Below are 16763 nucleotides of genomic sequence, written 5' to 3'. Positions count from 1 at the left end.
CAGATGAAAACCTAGTTTTTGACCTGGCATAACCCATATTCGAACTTGACCTAGACATCATCTAGATAAAACATCTGACCAAGTTTGGTGAAGATTGGATGAAAACAACTTGAATTAGAGAGCTGACACTTAATACAGACCGACAGACAATTTTACTCCTATATACCCCCCAAACTTTGTTTGTTGGGGTATAATAAATGTATTAAACAATTTGAATTGTCATCAAATGAACTGATTTATCGATACACTTAACATGCATGCGCAGCTGTAATATACACATGTCCAATGACTACGACAACTATATACAGGTGCTTGTCAAAGTCTCAATTCAATCTGTTAGCCAAATTTAACTTCCATTTGTCTTTTTCATTTAAAGACCAATAACATAATTAACATTCAACAAAGATATCATTAATTGTTTCAAAAACTTTGTCTTTTACTTGTTTAACAATCTAATTTGTGGGGGAATACCAGTTATATTTACGAATATATGAAAAAGAAACTTCAACTGGTATTCACAACAAAAAAACACACACAGACAACAGCTATTTAGCCTGTCCCACTTAGAAGAAAAGTGAAAATGGCTATATGCCTACCACATAAAACCAGAACAGTCTTTAAGGAACTCGCAGTCTGTTCAGGTTTTATGTTGTTTGCTGCTCATCAGAATATTAGTGTTGGAATTGAAGCCTTTTAAACTCAAATCTAGTAAAATAAATCTTTATTTGATTTGATTTTCTACTGGAATACAAACGCCTTAATGTGTTCATCTGAGTGGTAAATAGTTGATTAAATATGCTCCCAACAAAACATCTGGTGTAATGTCTGCATGTACGAGTCCCTTAACATGCTGCATCTAGTCAGTCCCGACAAAGATGTTACTAGTCTGTGGTCTGCACATCTGTTTACGCCGGATATTCACACTGTTTAGCTAGGTCCTTCATAAGGGCAGTAAGAGGACAGCTGGCCACCTCGTGGGCTTTTTTCGACAGGAACTGAGAACTCCCCGACAACAGATTTTTCACTGCAAACATGTCAAAACAAATTGAATCTCATTTACAAAACTAAATTGAGTTTAGTTATAAGAAGTTTATGGTGTATTATCAAATGTTTTCTTAAGTAAAAACTGATATTATGTGCAAGAAGTGTTTAACCATTTGGCATAAACTGAAAATTATGACGAATATTTTCATTACACAAGTATGCACGCATAAGACCAAACATGCATTTAGTTTGTTGCACAATTTTGAAGACCTGAAATCATTCATTGATTTTTGTTACTAAAATTTCATTTCTTTACAACCAAATGCTATTCTTAAACAATATAATGCAATCACACTACATGATGACAGTTTCTTGAATAATTGAAAATGTGTACATAAAGTTATATTAGATAAATGTTTCATCATGTATATATTACACACCATGCGTGTATTTTATAGGCTTAATCGCATATTTACAATTATGCATGATCACATTATATTAGTTATGAGATCATATAAACTAGAAGCATGGGGGTAGTTAAAACATGAACAGCTGAAATAATGTTAATTAACAAAGCTCCATTTTAACAGTCAATAAATCAGTAGTCTCTTTTTTATGTCAAGATATGACAAAGTCTTATTTGAGGATTCATTTTGGTCCGTGAACATGGCATACCATGCTATCACTTCTTGCATTTTTTTTGAAAATCAAGCCATGCTGGACAATCTTGTTATTCAAATAAAGGTTAATGTGTATAAAATAAAGATTTTACATTTAACCTTGAATTGTGACCTTCACCTTGAATGCAGGGGCCTTCGTTTTGCACACAACAAACAAGTCAATCATGCTCATAAATAACATTTTAATTGAAAATCATTCATGCTAACCATAGTTTAGCTCCAGACAAAGATTGAAACGTTTGGCAAGACTTATGGGCAGTTTAAATGTAACAATAATATTCAAATACACATTTTGTCATCCAGATGAGAGTTTAAGATCTTTAAAACCAGTGACCTAAATTTTTCAGGATGTGTTTTCTGTCAACAATATTGTAAAATAACTTAAATATGTTATGTTAGGTTAACAAAACAAAAAACCAACATAAACTAGAGAAGCAATAAATGCATGCAAAGATCAAATATGAATTATAAACTGTGAACATACCAACAAGTGAACTTTCAACAAGGAAACCTGAACATCTCACACTAACAATTGTCCTGACCACCCCAGCAAGCAGCCCCCTTCTCATTGGGCACTGGACCGTCGTGAGAAGCCTCTGAGAAATCTGCTGCTCCATGGATTCCATTATCGCAGGGCACATCTACACCGTTTGTCCCGTCCTGTTCAGATTCATCGCCTGCCAACCCTACATCGATAGCCGGTTCAGGATTGGTCCAAGTACCAGTCTCAGTGACCGTCCATTGGTCATTCGCTGAAGGTCCGTCCCCCAGCCCAACATCGCAACTCTCTGCGGTGGGTGTATTGCCACCCGTCAGATGAAGGTGGAACCCAAAGCCAGGCAACTCCTCCACTGCATGCCCTGTGGACTCCTGACTGTCCCCTGTGACCGTGTGTTGGGAGTCTGACTTAGTCACAGCCAGGGTGGTGTCCAGTGGAGAGTCCCGGCTGCTGTCGGTGGCGGAGGCCGAGGTGTCCGTGGTCCAGGAGTTGTCAGTGTCAGAGGAGGCTACCACAGGGAGGGAGGAAGCTGGTGGTAGAACATGTGGACTCCTGAAACATACACAGCTAGCATTGTGTTGTATAGATATTACTCTGTTTATTAATTAGCTTCTCCCATACTTTAAAAACATTATTCATGGGATACTAATTCGCAAGGATTTTGTGGCAGAGAAAAACCATGAAGTATCCAACATGTAATAGTTTGACTAGATTTTTACCGCAGCCAAATTTGCGTCCTCAGGTGAAATTTTCTTACACCCATTCTCTCAACCAACAAGCGTGACTTTTTAATGGTATCTACTGTATTATTGGCGCACAACTTTAAATATCATTTTCATCCAATGTATAATATTACCAAAAATATTAACTCACGAGAATTGTATTTGTTTATAGGACAATTTTTGAAGATTAGAATGCAATATTACTGCCAACTTAGAAAATAAATAGAAAATGCAAAACACATTATTTTAAAAATCTGTACAAATTCTTTAAACTTCAACTATCAAGTGTTTACATGTAATCCTCTGCCCTGAACACTCCTATCTCCATGTGCTCGGTAGTAGACTTGATCACAGCGGGCTGAACAGTGGTAACCATGGAGACAGGAGGGCTGGGGGCAGGGCTAGGCTGGGAGGGGCTGCGCTCAGGAAGGGGCTTGCTGAAGTAGTCCAGCTGTAGAAGCTGTTCTGTTGTCACCCTGGTAGCGCTCTTCCCACTTAGCACACGATCAAACAACACTTGCAGAGACCTTGCCTGCAAATAATGTACATCAATATTGTATCCATTCCCACTTAAGATTAACAGGATGCCTTATAAATGCCACTATGTGACTAGGAAGCCCAAACTTGAAAGTTGAAATAGGGGCACAACTTTTGTTTTTTATAACACAGTGCCATGAAAATCGCACATGCACAACTTCCTATCATAAGGACCAATACCTGCGAGTTTGTACAGATGTCCATGGTGTTTCAAGTATTCCTATTTACTTTGTAATGGGAGCTATGATTTCTGCACTAGAAAACATTGCTGCCGTGAGTAAGCCTTATCATCAAAATGTGTCTGGGATGCACAAAATAAATTGTTCATCAAACAAAATGCCAAGAGATATTAAGTAAAGGGATACTTCAAATAATTATAATAGTTAAACTAGAACATGTATGCATTTTATGCATAGACAACAAAAGTCAGACAAACCTCTTTGGAGCCTGCTGTGCTGTCTTTACCGCTTGGATTGTGCAACTGCAGAGTAGATAAAAACTTTTTTGTTTAAATGAGTCTTGTTTGGGGTTGGTGGGGTGGGGGGCAGCCTGCCTTCGCTAATAATTGTGCACTCTTTCTGCTAAAACTGGATTTTTGTTAACAAGGTACTTCCTTTAAACGAACAATTCCATGAAAGCAAAAAGTGCCATCCCTGATAAGCCTGTGACTGAACAGCCTAATCTAGGACAAAACTTTATGCACTTGCATTAAGCCCATTTTTCCGAGAAAAGGGCTCAATAAATGATCCTTGTCATAAACAATATAAATTTGCATATGGCTTACTTCCTATTAAAAATGCACACGATCCTCTGTTAATTCACATTTGGACAAAACTATTTATTTCAAACACTTATTATACTTGTTTCAGCTGATTTCAGAAACAATACTTGTGGTATTGCTAGTGTAATACAAGTCAAAGAACAAAATTGCAACATAAGGCACACATGGCATTGAAGTGCAGTCACACATTGTAACAGAAGTACACATACTATGTTATGTGCCATTCACAAATACTACAACAGTGTATGAACAAAAAACAAACATGAATTAATGATAAACTTGACTTACCAAAAATATGAGTAGCACCATGTTGTAGACGTCTGCAGCAGGCCCGAGACTCTCTGCTGATGAGAACTGCAACTCAGGGGACTGGAACACTACACCAGTGTCTGTCACATACCGCTTCATCATCCTCTCAGCCTTCAAATAACATGCAAACCCGTAATAATAATAACATGTTATTTGAATCACATCAGGGAAATAAATTAGGTTTAATGCACGTGTGTAGAGTGTTGTCCCAGATTGGCCCGTGCAGTGCACATTAGCTAATCAGGGATTACAATTTTCTCTTTTTTGGATTTTTTTAAAATGAAGGTCTCTTCTAAATGAAAATTAAGTTCAGGCAGAAAGAGTCGTCCCTAATTAGCCGTTGCAGATTTTCCAGAATGAGGCTCAATTTAATCAGCTTATAAATACAGAAAGATCAATATGCACATGTATTATGAAATGCCAATATTCTTAAATTCATAGTTTAACAAAGCAAGGAATCAGTAAAAAACTAGTATCAAGAATTGAAATACAAAGCAGATTAAGAGGAAAATCTAAATACTGAAATATTCATTGAAAAAAATCTACATTTAATCAAACCACAATAATCTTACCAGCGTCCTGGAGAAATCTGGCAGCACAAGCCAGACAGAGTTGCAGTCCTTGATGATGACAGACTGGGGAGTGATCTCCCCATGTATGACCCCGCTTGAGTGCAGGGCAATGACCCGCTGTACAAGGGACACACAGATCTGCTGGAGCTCTGCTGGGGTCCATGTCTGAGACTTGATCAGGGTCTCTGCAGGCTCTCCCCCAGTCCACGCGGTCTCTATGTACGCCTGGCGCTCTGACTGTAGAGATTAAAACAATCAGGAATTGATTTCTACCTCATTTCAATGAGATTTTTTTTCTTCCATGCCCAGCATTACTCAACAAATAGTTATTACCCTTTTTCCGATCAGAAACAAAGTATGGCTAAATGCCACCAGCATAAAACCAGAAGAGTGTGCAAGTAACTTGCAGGCTGTTCATGTTTTATGCTTTTTGCTGTTTATCAGTATCTCAGGGTTAGAAATGAAGCCTTTTAAACTTGAATCTATTAAGAAAAGTCTTCAATAAAAAGTCTTCAATTTAATTTGATTTTCTAATGGACTACAAACAGGTGAAAATGCGCATCTGAGGATTAAAGGATTTACTTGGCAGGATATGTTTACAAGTGAAGCATTTTGATACCTTTTGATTTTTGATTACCTTGTTAAAGAAGATTGACTGAATGACGCCATTATCACAGTTGTATTTGCACACTTGATTTAGGAACTCGTCTTTAGAGCAGTGGTCTCCATCTCCTATGTGGTATTCCTACACAACAGGGATTGATGTAGCAATTGAGCCTCCTAGGAAAACTGGGCTTAGTGCATGTGGGTACTGTCATCCCAGATGTGTAACTGGGCTTAGTGCATGTGGGTACTGTCATCCCAGATAAGCCTGTGTAGCTGGGCTTAGTGCATGTGGGTACTGTCATCCCAGATTAGCCTGTGTAGCTGGGCTTAGTGCATGTGGGTACTGTCATCCCAGATTAGCCTGTGTTGCTGGGCTTAGTGCATGTGAGTACTGTCATCCCAGATTAGCCTGTGTAGCTGGGCTTAGTGCATGTGAGTACTGTCATCCCAGATTAGCCTGTGTAGCTGGGCTTAGTGCATGTGAGTACTGTCATCCCAGATTAGCCTGTGTAGCTGGGCTGAGTGTATGTGGGTACTGTCATCCCAGATTAGCCTGTGTAACTGGGCTTAGTGCATGTGAGTACTGTCATCCCAGATTAGCTTGTGTAACTGGGCTTAGTGCACGTGGGTACTGTCATCCCAGATTAGCCTGTGTAACTGGGCTGAGTGCATGTGGGTACTGTCATCCCAGATTAGCCTGTGTAACTGGGCTTAGTGCATGTGAGTACTGTCATCCCAGATTAGCTTGTGTAACTGGGCTTAGTGCACGTGGGTACTGTCATCCCAGATTAGCCTGTGTAACTGGGCTTAGTGCATGTGGGTACTGTCATCCCAGATTAGCCTGTGTAGCTGGGCTTAGTGCATGTGGGTACTGTCATCCCAGATTAGCCTGTGTAGCTGGGCTAAGTGCATGTGGGTACTGTCATCCCAGATTAGCCTGTGTAGCTGGGCTAAGTGCATGTGGGTACTGTCATCCCAGATTAGCCTGTGTAGCTGGGCTAAGTGCATGTGGGTACTGTCATCCCAGATTAGCCTGTGTAGCTGGGCTAAGTGCATGTGGGTACTGTCATCCCAGATTAGCCTGTGTAGCTGGGCTAAGTGCATGTGGGTACTGTCATCCCAGATTAGCCTGTGTAGCTGCACAGGATAGTCAAGGACAACTCTTTCCGCTTTTATGGTATTTAACATTTAAAGGAAGTCTCTCCACATGAAAAATCCAGTCTAGGCGGCAAGTGTTGTCCCTGATTAGCCTGTGTGGACTGAACATTCGAATCTGGGACGACACTTTAAGCACATGCATTAAGTCCCCTTATCACCATAACAAATCTCATATATGCATTGACGCTATGGATTGCAATGCTTGTTTGGAGGCACTTGTATAAGTTGACAAGCTAATTTGGGACAACACTTTACGCACATGCATAAAGCCCAATTTTCCGAGAACAAGCCACATATAGTCACAATTTAAATACAAACGTCCATAAAAGCTACCAGGCGATTAATGGTACAATATGTAATAACAAGGGACAAAATTGTCACAAAACCAGGTTTTCATTGTGAAAAAAAAATCTGATAAAGGGAGAAAACTCAAACTGAACTTTTGAAATGACCAAAAAAAATTAACCCCCTTTGTAATTTTTTTTTTTTTTTAAATCTATTTTTAGTCGTGGCAACCTTGACATTGGAGATATTGACGTGATTCTTTCGTGGGACACACCGTCCCATGATGGTGAACAAATGTGCCAAATGATTTTAAAATCTCACAATGAATGACATAGTTATGGCCAGGACAAGCTCATTTATGGCCATTTTTGACCTTTGAACTCAAAGTGTGACCTTGACCTTGGAGATATCGACATAATTATTTCGCGCGACACACCGTCCAATAATGGTGAACAAATGTGCCAAATGATTTTAAAATCTGACGATGAACGACATAGTTATGGCTCGGACAAGCTCATTTATGGCCATTTTTGACCTTTGAACTCAAAGTGTGACCTTGACCTTGGAGATATCGACGTAATTATTTCGCGCGACACACCGTCCAATGATGGTGAACAAATGTGCCAAATGATTTTAAAATCTGACAATGAACGACATAGTTATGGCCCGGACAAGCTTATTCCGCCAGCCCGCCCGCATTCGCCAATCTAATAACCAGTTTTTTCCTTCGGAAAACCTGGTTAAAAAATCTGGGCCAACATGTTGGTCAATTTAAAAGTTCATTAAATGTAAGAAATCTTAAGGGCCAATAATCACATATTCCATAACAAAATAAAAGTCTGATGTGCAATTTATTTTTCTTGCTAGGTTGTCCAAACAATTTAAGAAATAAAGTATCTATCAACAAATCAAATTACTTATGTTTTTTTTCCAACTAGGATAGATATATTGCAATAATGGTTAAGTTTGGTTGAACATGTTTGTCATTGAGTATCCTCCATACAGACCTGTATAAGGACTTGCTGCCCGTTGAAGGTGGAGATAGACATGTCTGGACGGAAGCCTGGAGTCAGCTGGTACATGTCCAAATCTCGACCACTCTTCACTAACCCTTTGTATGCCTAAAAAATACACAAGCAGTTGTTCATTTGTGAATAGTCCATCAAGGCTTTGGCTGAGATCTGTTTATATTTTAGTGGTAAATAATACAAGAGGCCTTAAGGTGCTAAACTGAGATTAAAAGGAAACTGTTCAACTGTTCTGAAAAGGAAAATTTTCTCTATAGCCATGAAAGGAAAACTGCCGCCACACCAACTCCCTATAGAACAAAGCAAATATTTGAAACAAGTTTCATGATTGGACAAATAATGAGACACCTACAAATTTACAAGGTTTTACAATACCCATATGTAAAACAAGAGCTGTCAGAGGACAGCGCGCTCGACTATTCGAGTGCTTGACAGTATAACGTAAGCCATCATGGGGAAATTGTTCATATTTAATAATTTATTAGACGATGTTTCAAAAATAAAAAAGGATTTTTTTCTTTTTTTGAGGGGGGGGGGGGGGGGGGGGGGGGGGGGGGTTGAGAGGGGAGTATAATGTGGGGGTAGGTCATTTATTAGACGATGTTTCAAAAATAAAAAAGGAACAATAAAAATATTGTGTTTTTTTTTGGGGGGGGGGGATTCTGGGTTGGGGCGTGGGGTATTGTTTGGGTGGAATCCATTGTGGTATTCAGGTAAGTGTTGTTTTGTCAAAGTATTAATAAAATCTGATCATAAATAAAAAAGTTATGTCAATTTAATCAAAATGTTCAATTATCTAAGTATAAAAGGAGCCATAATTCTGTCAAAATGCTTGATACAGTTGTCTGCTCTTGTTTATAGGTTGGGGTCATGTTGGTAAACAAGTATGCAAAATATGAAAGCAATATCTCAAGGGGCATAGGAAATATTTGGGGAAGTACGCAAACTTTAACTTAGATTTATCAATACTATGCATATTGTAGGTATAAAAGGGGCAATAATTCTGTCAAAATGCTTGATACAGAGGTCTGCTCTTGTTTATAGGTTGGTGATGGTGAACAAGTATGCAAAATATGAAAGCAATATCTCAAGGGGCATAGGAAATATTTGGGGAAGTACGCAAACTTTAACTTAGATTTATCAATACTATGCATATTGTAGGTATAAAAGGGGCAATAATTCTGTCAAAATGCTTGATACAGAGGTCTGCTCTTGTTTATAGGTTGGTGATGGTGAACAAGTATGCAAAATATGAAAGCAATATGATTGTCAAGGGACAATGAAAATAATTGGGGTAGAACACAAACGTTAACATTTGCACGCTCACGGAAACGCCGGGGTGAGTAGGATAGCTCCACTATATATATTTCATATATAATAGTCGAGCTAAAAACGTCCAGACCCATTGCGGCTATGTTTGTGAATGGACTGGATCAATTTATATGATGCATATTCCACTTGACCTTAATTAAATCCTCAGATTTGAATAGAAAGAGTAACAATAGTGACAGATAATACCAAAGGATGTCACATGTCATAAAATGTACCATGATGTTCATATAGAATGTCTAAGAAGAAAAAACGGCATTACTTGTGTACTATTTAATGTCACATGACAAAAATCACCCGTGCACAACTCCAAATCATAAGATGCAATTTTTCTTCATTAACTAAATAAAAAATATAAAGAACATCTTTGGACAATTTAACGGGGGGGGGGGGGGGGGGGGGGGGGGAATGAGAGAATAATCTGCTAATAAAAGTATATTTACAATAAAGATGTTATAGAAAGTCAAAGTTAAAAAAGATGCATTACTTTTTAAATTTTAATGTGGGACAATAAAAGGTCTGCAATTTTAAATGGCTTCATTACAAGTGTAGGAGAACGCCTTGGGGAGGGGAGGAGGTATAAAGACCAAGCTATTTAAAAAGGATGAACCATACTGGTAAAATCTGTACATTTTAGGGTTTTTCTCCTCATTGGAGGAGGCCTTAGCCTATTGTTTTGGGAAGACCTAGTATTGATTTAAGGGATACCTGCATGATTTTAAAGAAAGTTTTGATTGAGAAGACGTTTTTAAACAGCCTCTTGTATAAGAATTGAAAACCTTTGCATTTTTTCTGCATACGAATATTGTAGAAAACAAAGCGAGCAACATAGGCACACACAGAATAATCAAAACAATTTCTACCTACAAAACATATCTGTCAAAATGTGCATCCTATTGCCGTTGTGATACTGCAAATATTAACTAGGTTTTAAAACAGGACTCGTTTACAAGTTACCATTACATTGTTGTTCACACAAAAAATAAAATAAATACCAAATAGTTTTCAATTCCCAGCTCAGGATACTGCACACGTAGTTCTGGGAAGTTGGAGTCTGCAAGGGTGGCCATTTCATGCTGAAAAACATTACATAAATTAACAAGAGCTGTCACCATAGGATGACTTATGCCCCCTATAAAAGCTTGATAGAACTTATGAGCTTTTTTCGAAACCTAAACGCAGACTTCAAAACCTAAAAGCGGACCCTAAGTTCAAGGTCAAGGGGGTCAAAATTTGTGTGCGTATGGAAAGGCCTTGTCCATATACACAATCATACCAAATATGAAGGTTATATCTCAAGGGACATAGAAGTTATGAGGTTTTTTGGAAACCTTAACGCAGATTTCGAAACCTAAACGCGGACCCTAAGTTCAAGGTCAATGTCACAGGGGTCAAAATTTGTGTGCGTATCGAAAGGCCTTGTCCATATACACATGCATGCCAAATATGAAATTGCTATCTGAAGCGACATAGAAGTTATGAGCATTTTTCGAAACCTAAACGCAAAGTGTGACAGACAGACAGACAGACAGACAGACAGACAGACAGACAGACAGACAGACGGATGGACAGTCCGATCACTATATGCCTTCCTTCAGGGGCATAAAAATAACATTGCACAGAAAACACTCACAAAACAATGAACTTCATAACCCTCTGAAAGCACAAATATTCTGCATTTTTCTGTATTCTGCAAGACAAAAGCAAACCATTTCAAATATATTCTGTTCACTGAATAAAGGAGGACTCAGATAACTATTTAAATAAGAGACACATTGGTCTAGATCGCTTATCTAAGTGCCAAATGGAGACAATAATTGTTACCTGAATGCCATTTCAAACTGATCAGACTGAACCTGCTAAACTATGAATGTGAGGTTCAGTTACCTTTACTACTTAAGTAACACTTCAGGCTCAGGTAAGCCAACACCAAAGACCAACACATATGAGAGCATGTTGTACTTGTGCCTTACCATGAATGACTCAGACTTGACCAAAGCACAGTCTTACCATGAATGATTCAGACTTGACCACAGCTGCCTGGAGCTGGCCCAGCACTTTGGTTTCCTCCTCCTTTACTGAGACCAGTTCTCCCTCATCACCGCTCTGAAATAGGCAGTCACCTCAATGAAGACACAACTCCTTGAAAACACCTGCTTTAACATACCTACATGTATTAAAACAAGTGTAAATCAAAGGAAAATATCGAAAGTAAAAGCTTCTTGGATGTATTTCATACAATTATTTTCATAAAAGTGTGTCCTAAATTAAGTACATAAAAAACAACTAATTGAGCATTTATTAATAAAGATAAAACCCCTCACCTCCTCCAAGTCCAACTTATCAGCCTGCAGGTGTCTCAGTTTTGACTTGAGAGAGCGCAGCAACTTCCTGTTCTCCTGCAGCTCGCTGAAGGAGGGCGTGTTGTCAAGCCACGGTTCTATGGACTTCATTTTCTCGTAGAACTCCTGCCTCAGGATTCTGAAGTTCTCAATCATGGAGGCCTCTGTCTGCAGTTCCTTCCTCACTGAGGCAATAACCAGGGCAATCAGACTGGCATCTTTACTGTGCACCTGCAGAGTAGATAATTTTCAAATGTTTGAGCAGCGCTCTGTGAAAAGGGGATTAATTTCATGTGCGTAAAGTTTCGACCCAGATTAGCATGTAAAGTCTTCACAGGCTTATCAGGGATAACACTTTCTGAATCAACTAGTTGTTTGCTAAGAAGAGACTTTCTTTGAACGAAAAATGTCATAAAAGCATAAATTGCTGTCCTTGATTTGCCTGTGCGGGACTGCACAAGCTTATCTGGGCCGACACTTTACGCACATGAGTTAAACCCTCTTTTCACAGAGCTTGGCTAAATTTCATGCACCAGAAGTTGGTTCTGTAGGTCATTCTATTAAAATTTATTGTAAATCATGCATAAACAATAAGCAATGATATTATCTTATAAATTTTGGAAGGTTAAGTTTTCAATCCACAAGGAGGCATTTAATCAACTATTTTCAAGAGATATCTAACAAGAGCACCGCATAACGGGTGCCACAATCGGCTGCGAAAGCTTGTCAGATTTTTTTTTTTTAGAGGTCACAGTGACCTTGACCTAGTGACCCAAAAATGGGTGCGGCGTGTAGAACTCATCAAGGTGCATATGAAGTAACAGAAAGGACTAATGCCCACTTACCATGTCGGTGATCACACCTGTAGTAACAGAAAGGACTAATGCCCACTTACCATGTTGGTGATCACACCTGTAGTAACAGAAAGGACTAATGCCCAATTACCATGTCGGTGATCACACCTGTAGTAACAGAAAGGACTAATGCCCACTTACCATGTCGGTGATCACACCTGTAGTAACAGAAAGGACTAATGCCCACTTACCATGTCGGTGATCACACCTGTAGTAACACAAATTTTTTAAATAAAATTCATTTTAATTATTAAATACTTACCTGTTATCGTATGCTTATACTTTCCAAGGGGAAATAACTCATCTGGAATTTTAACTGGGAATCCGCCACCTCAATACCGTTATACAGGCCAGGTTAAACATAGTGCAATGCAACCAAGCCAAAAATCGGTAACCAACCCTCAATATTCTTTCAATATATATACAAAAATATTAATCGAATAGCGGGGTGGGAGGTGGGACTTACCGATAACAGGTAAGTATTTAATAATTAAAATGAATTTTATTTAAAAAAATTGTTTTAATGTCATAAATACTGACCTGTTATCGTATGCTGATTTTGCAGCTGCGGTGGGAAGGTTCGTATATATTTTCCCAACACAGTAGAACCCATAAACAGGGTTATCAGCTAATGAAATCAAGTAATCTTCGTTAAAACGGTATTAATTATGACTTCTCGGACAGAGTAATATGTCTATGTCGTAAAGAAGACACTACCGTTAGTGAAACCACAACAAGCCCAAACGTATACAAATTGTATTGTTGGCACTTCAGAAAACGAAGATAAAAAGATGACAAGGTGGTCGGATTCCTCCAGTAAACAGCTTAGAGCACGTCAAAAAGTTGGGTGTGATTAATATATGCCCACAAAACAGACAGAGCTCTTAATTCATGCGGTCAGATCCTAAAAAGGAATGAATCCTTAGATAGGATAAGATTAACTTTCCTTAGTCGAGGTCTAACCCCGAGAAATAGAAGCCGCAGACACATCTCCCCCCCCTTTTTGGGGGAAATGAAGAGTGTCTTTGAGAGCCTCGAATGGACTTCTGACTTACACTGCTAAGATAGAACTTCAAAGCCCTGATTGCCCAAAGAAGTTTATCCTCATCTTCATGACTATCAGTTTAAGAAAAACTTGGAAACTTGAAGGTAGAAGCCATATAGAGGACTTGATATTAAGCAAGGAATCCTGGCTGACACAACAAAGTGAAAACGACAATAGATCCAACTGGAATTGGTTGTATTCAACAGAAAAGCATGAATTTCACTTCTCCGTATGGTAAAAGCCATAATAAGAAGGAAAACCGTCTTAAAATTATATTGGAACTGTTAATAAGCCTGATGAAAAAGGTTCATAGGGAGCTCATTAAGCATCCCAACATGTAACACAAGTCAAAACCGCTTAAGAAGGTAAAGGAACGAAAAACATAGTGTTGACGTTCCATAGTTTGGATCAGTTCCAAAATAGGCAAGACAGCACAGAGTTGCGATGACTTACACAAAACAAGGTATACGAAAGCATAATCTCTATCCTTTGATGAAGAAAAGAACAAATTTCTTATCATCAAGAAAAAGATGAGAAAAACCTCTATGTATCTAGCAGAGTGATTAAGGTAATAACTATGCTCTCAAATACCCAGTAAAAAATGAATTTCCATAGAACCTTTATACAGTTCTGATGGAATTATCCTTGCACAAGTAACAAGGATTGAAATTCTAACAGAAAAACGTTCTTCTGTAGAGATAACTAAAAGTTATTAATGGCCAGACATGGAGTGGCACATGTTTGGATCAGTAAAAATATGTCTCTCTGAGATATGATATTTGACCTGTGAAGAAGTTTCCTGAAAATAATTGTACAGGAGACTTAAAAGGTCGTAGAACCATAATCCCATGGTTCATTAAGTATATTTCATGAAATTATGGCAAAAACTCACCAAGAAGGCAAGATATTCCAGTTTATGTCAATGGACGAATGTATAACAATCGCACACCCTGCTGGATCGATTTCTGTGAGCTGCATTATTGACGTTGTTCAGCATACCGGTATACACTGCGATATACGATCGCATAACGCTAATAACTAGCGTTTGATGATAAACAACATTCTTTGATACTATGTACACCATGCAACTCGTCTGCAACTTCACTGCCGCGCATGCGCAATTACATTATTGAACCCAACGGAAAAATAATTCGAAAGAAAGAACTGCAGGACAAAACGTCCAACAGGGCGTTGAGACGACCTGGTATGAGAAAGACGATAGAGAAAATTTGTTGTTCTTGCAAAGAACGAATAAGTTCCTGATTTCCAGTTACAAGGAGTGATAATATGATCACCTCCGTGTCTGTAAGTAAACCACGACCGATGTGTGATAGTTGAAACCATCACAAAGGAATCGTGAAAATGTGTTGTAAATGAAAAACAGCTAAAAAGAATTATCGCTTTTCAAGATGTAGATGTGCAGGTGATATTCGTTAGGATACCACATAATTGAGAAAATCAAGATACGTTGTTCTATGTGATCGTCCATAACCTTCTCTGCTCACATCTGTATAAGATGTAAGGAAGGTTGTGGTAGAATAAACTATATTCTTGCCAAGATAATCTTCTAGTCTAGACACCACTGAATAGTGGTAAATAATGACAAAAAGATAGAAATCTGTGTCATTAAATAATCCCGAGATTAATACAATTATCTTAAAAATAAAGCTGAAACGGACGTAAGAAAAGACGTCTCAGCAGAAGGACCGGTGACCGGACCGGTAAATACCGACCGGTGACCGGAACCATTTGTCAAGGATGGGTGGGCAAAGAAACCACGGCAAGCCGAACTTTCCCACTCCAAACACACTTGAAAATTGGTAGAATATGACAGTGTTTAACACTTATAAGTTTATGACCTATCTACAGAATATAGCCTCTTCTTGAAACAATAACAGGCGCCTTTAAAATCCTGGATAATACAGGTCGCGAAGTCATCGATTTGCGAAGTACGGAAATATGATTGATAGTGGTACCTCTGGAATCGGAGGTGTGATGGCAGAAAAAGGTGAAAACCCTAGGGATAACCTTAAGCGGGTCCACGCTTGCCGGTAGAATGCATGGAAGTCTTAAATTCTGACTTGATTAATCCATTTACTTCAAGACTTCTAACCGGGACGAATTCCGAAAGGAATACGACCAGTTATAGGAAGACGGCCTGTTATGGCCAGAAGTGTAATAGAAGAATAACTTTAAGATGAGGTCCCTCCAGATCCTAGGATCTAAGATCTGAGTTCAATAGGTCCTAAGCCATCTACAAGACTGTAGCCGCTATGCGGTCAATCTGATAGGCAATCCGATGTGTCAGAACTCTTGTTGATTCCAGTAGCTTGAAAATATGCACTGCCGTAGGAGCAATAGAAAAGCAGAAGTCGATACAAATGTCGTCTTGCTAATCCTGCTAGCGTCATTAATGTGTCCCAACTGTTCCGTGACACTGACTGCAAAGTCTGTAGCCGACAGGTAAAGGCGGTTTAAAACAATTCATCCTTCGGGTCTCGAACATAAATTAATAGAGGTCAAATAGTAATGTTCGACCTCAATGCTAGTCTCCGAGCCCACTTCAGCCGATCTATCTGCAAGACCAGTAGTCTGCATGTAGCCGTTTGAGATAGAAGTACAAATAACAGATATAGCATGATTTGGTAACCGTCGCCAGTAGAACATCAGTATTGAAAAACACAAAAAGTCATGTAGATTGTTAAATCCATAAAATATAGTATTCAATACAATCATAGCCAGAGGTATACAACTATGTAATGTAGACGATACCCGTGATACTAAAAATTGACCGATGAAAACACAGTGGAATACCGGTAATTGGTAAGTGGTGACCGAACCGGACCGGTCAATGACCGGTAACTGTAGCCCGGTGAACGGACCAGTCATAATATGACCGGTGACGTTACCAGTTAAAGACCGAAAAATGGTGGAATCCATATGGTCTGTTATCAATGTCAAGCACTGCTCGGAAAAGAAGATCGTGCCAAAAAATCCAATCCGATGGCGATGAGACATCACTTATTCTGACC

The 16763-nt window shown here is 38.8% G+C and overlaps 1 protein-coding gene across 3 annotated transcripts in view; it reads right to left on the bottom strand.

Moving 5' to 3' along the window:
- Positions 1-704: 704 nt before the first annotated feature.
- The window catches only part of LOC127866387 (serine/threonine-protein kinase 31-like), a 103940-nt gene continuing 87881 nt past the window's right edge, over positions 705-16763 (bottom strand). For 2 of the 3 annotated variants that reach the window (XM_052406876.1, XM_052406877.1), the window contains 11 exons: positions 11815-12063; positions 11501-11596; positions 10486-10566; positions 8141-8254; positions 5722-5829; positions 5085-5321; positions 4492-4623; positions 3859-3903; positions 3179-3417; positions 2195-2715; positions 705-1024 (listed from right to left, as the gene is read on the bottom strand). In XM_052406876.1, the coding sequence (XP_052262836.1) occupies positions 906-1024; positions 2195-2715; positions 3179-3417; positions 3859-3903; positions 4492-4623; positions 5085-5321; positions 5722-5829; positions 8141-8254; positions 10486-10566; positions 11501-11596; positions 11815-12063 (1941 nt within the window). In that variant the 3' untranslated portion in view covers positions 705-905. Of the gene's footprint in view, positions 1025-2148; positions 2716-3178; positions 3418-3858; positions 3904-4491; positions 4624-5084; positions 5322-5721; positions 5830-8140; positions 8255-10485; positions 10567-11500; positions 11597-11814; positions 12064-16763 lie in introns of all 3 variants that reach the window. The other variant, XM_052406878.1, reaches the window with a different exon arrangement.

The sequence above is a fragment of the Dreissena polymorpha genome, chromosome 2, assembly GCF_020536995.1.
Source record: "Dreissena polymorpha isolate Duluth1 chromosome 2, UMN_Dpol_1.0, whole genome shotgun sequence".
In the NCBI taxonomy this organism is placed as follows: domain Eukaryota; kingdom Metazoa; phylum Mollusca; class Bivalvia; order Myida; family Dreissenidae; genus Dreissena; species Dreissena polymorpha.
Note: the sequence above shows the minus strand (reverse complement) of the source record. Positions and strands in the feature narration are given on the sequence as shown.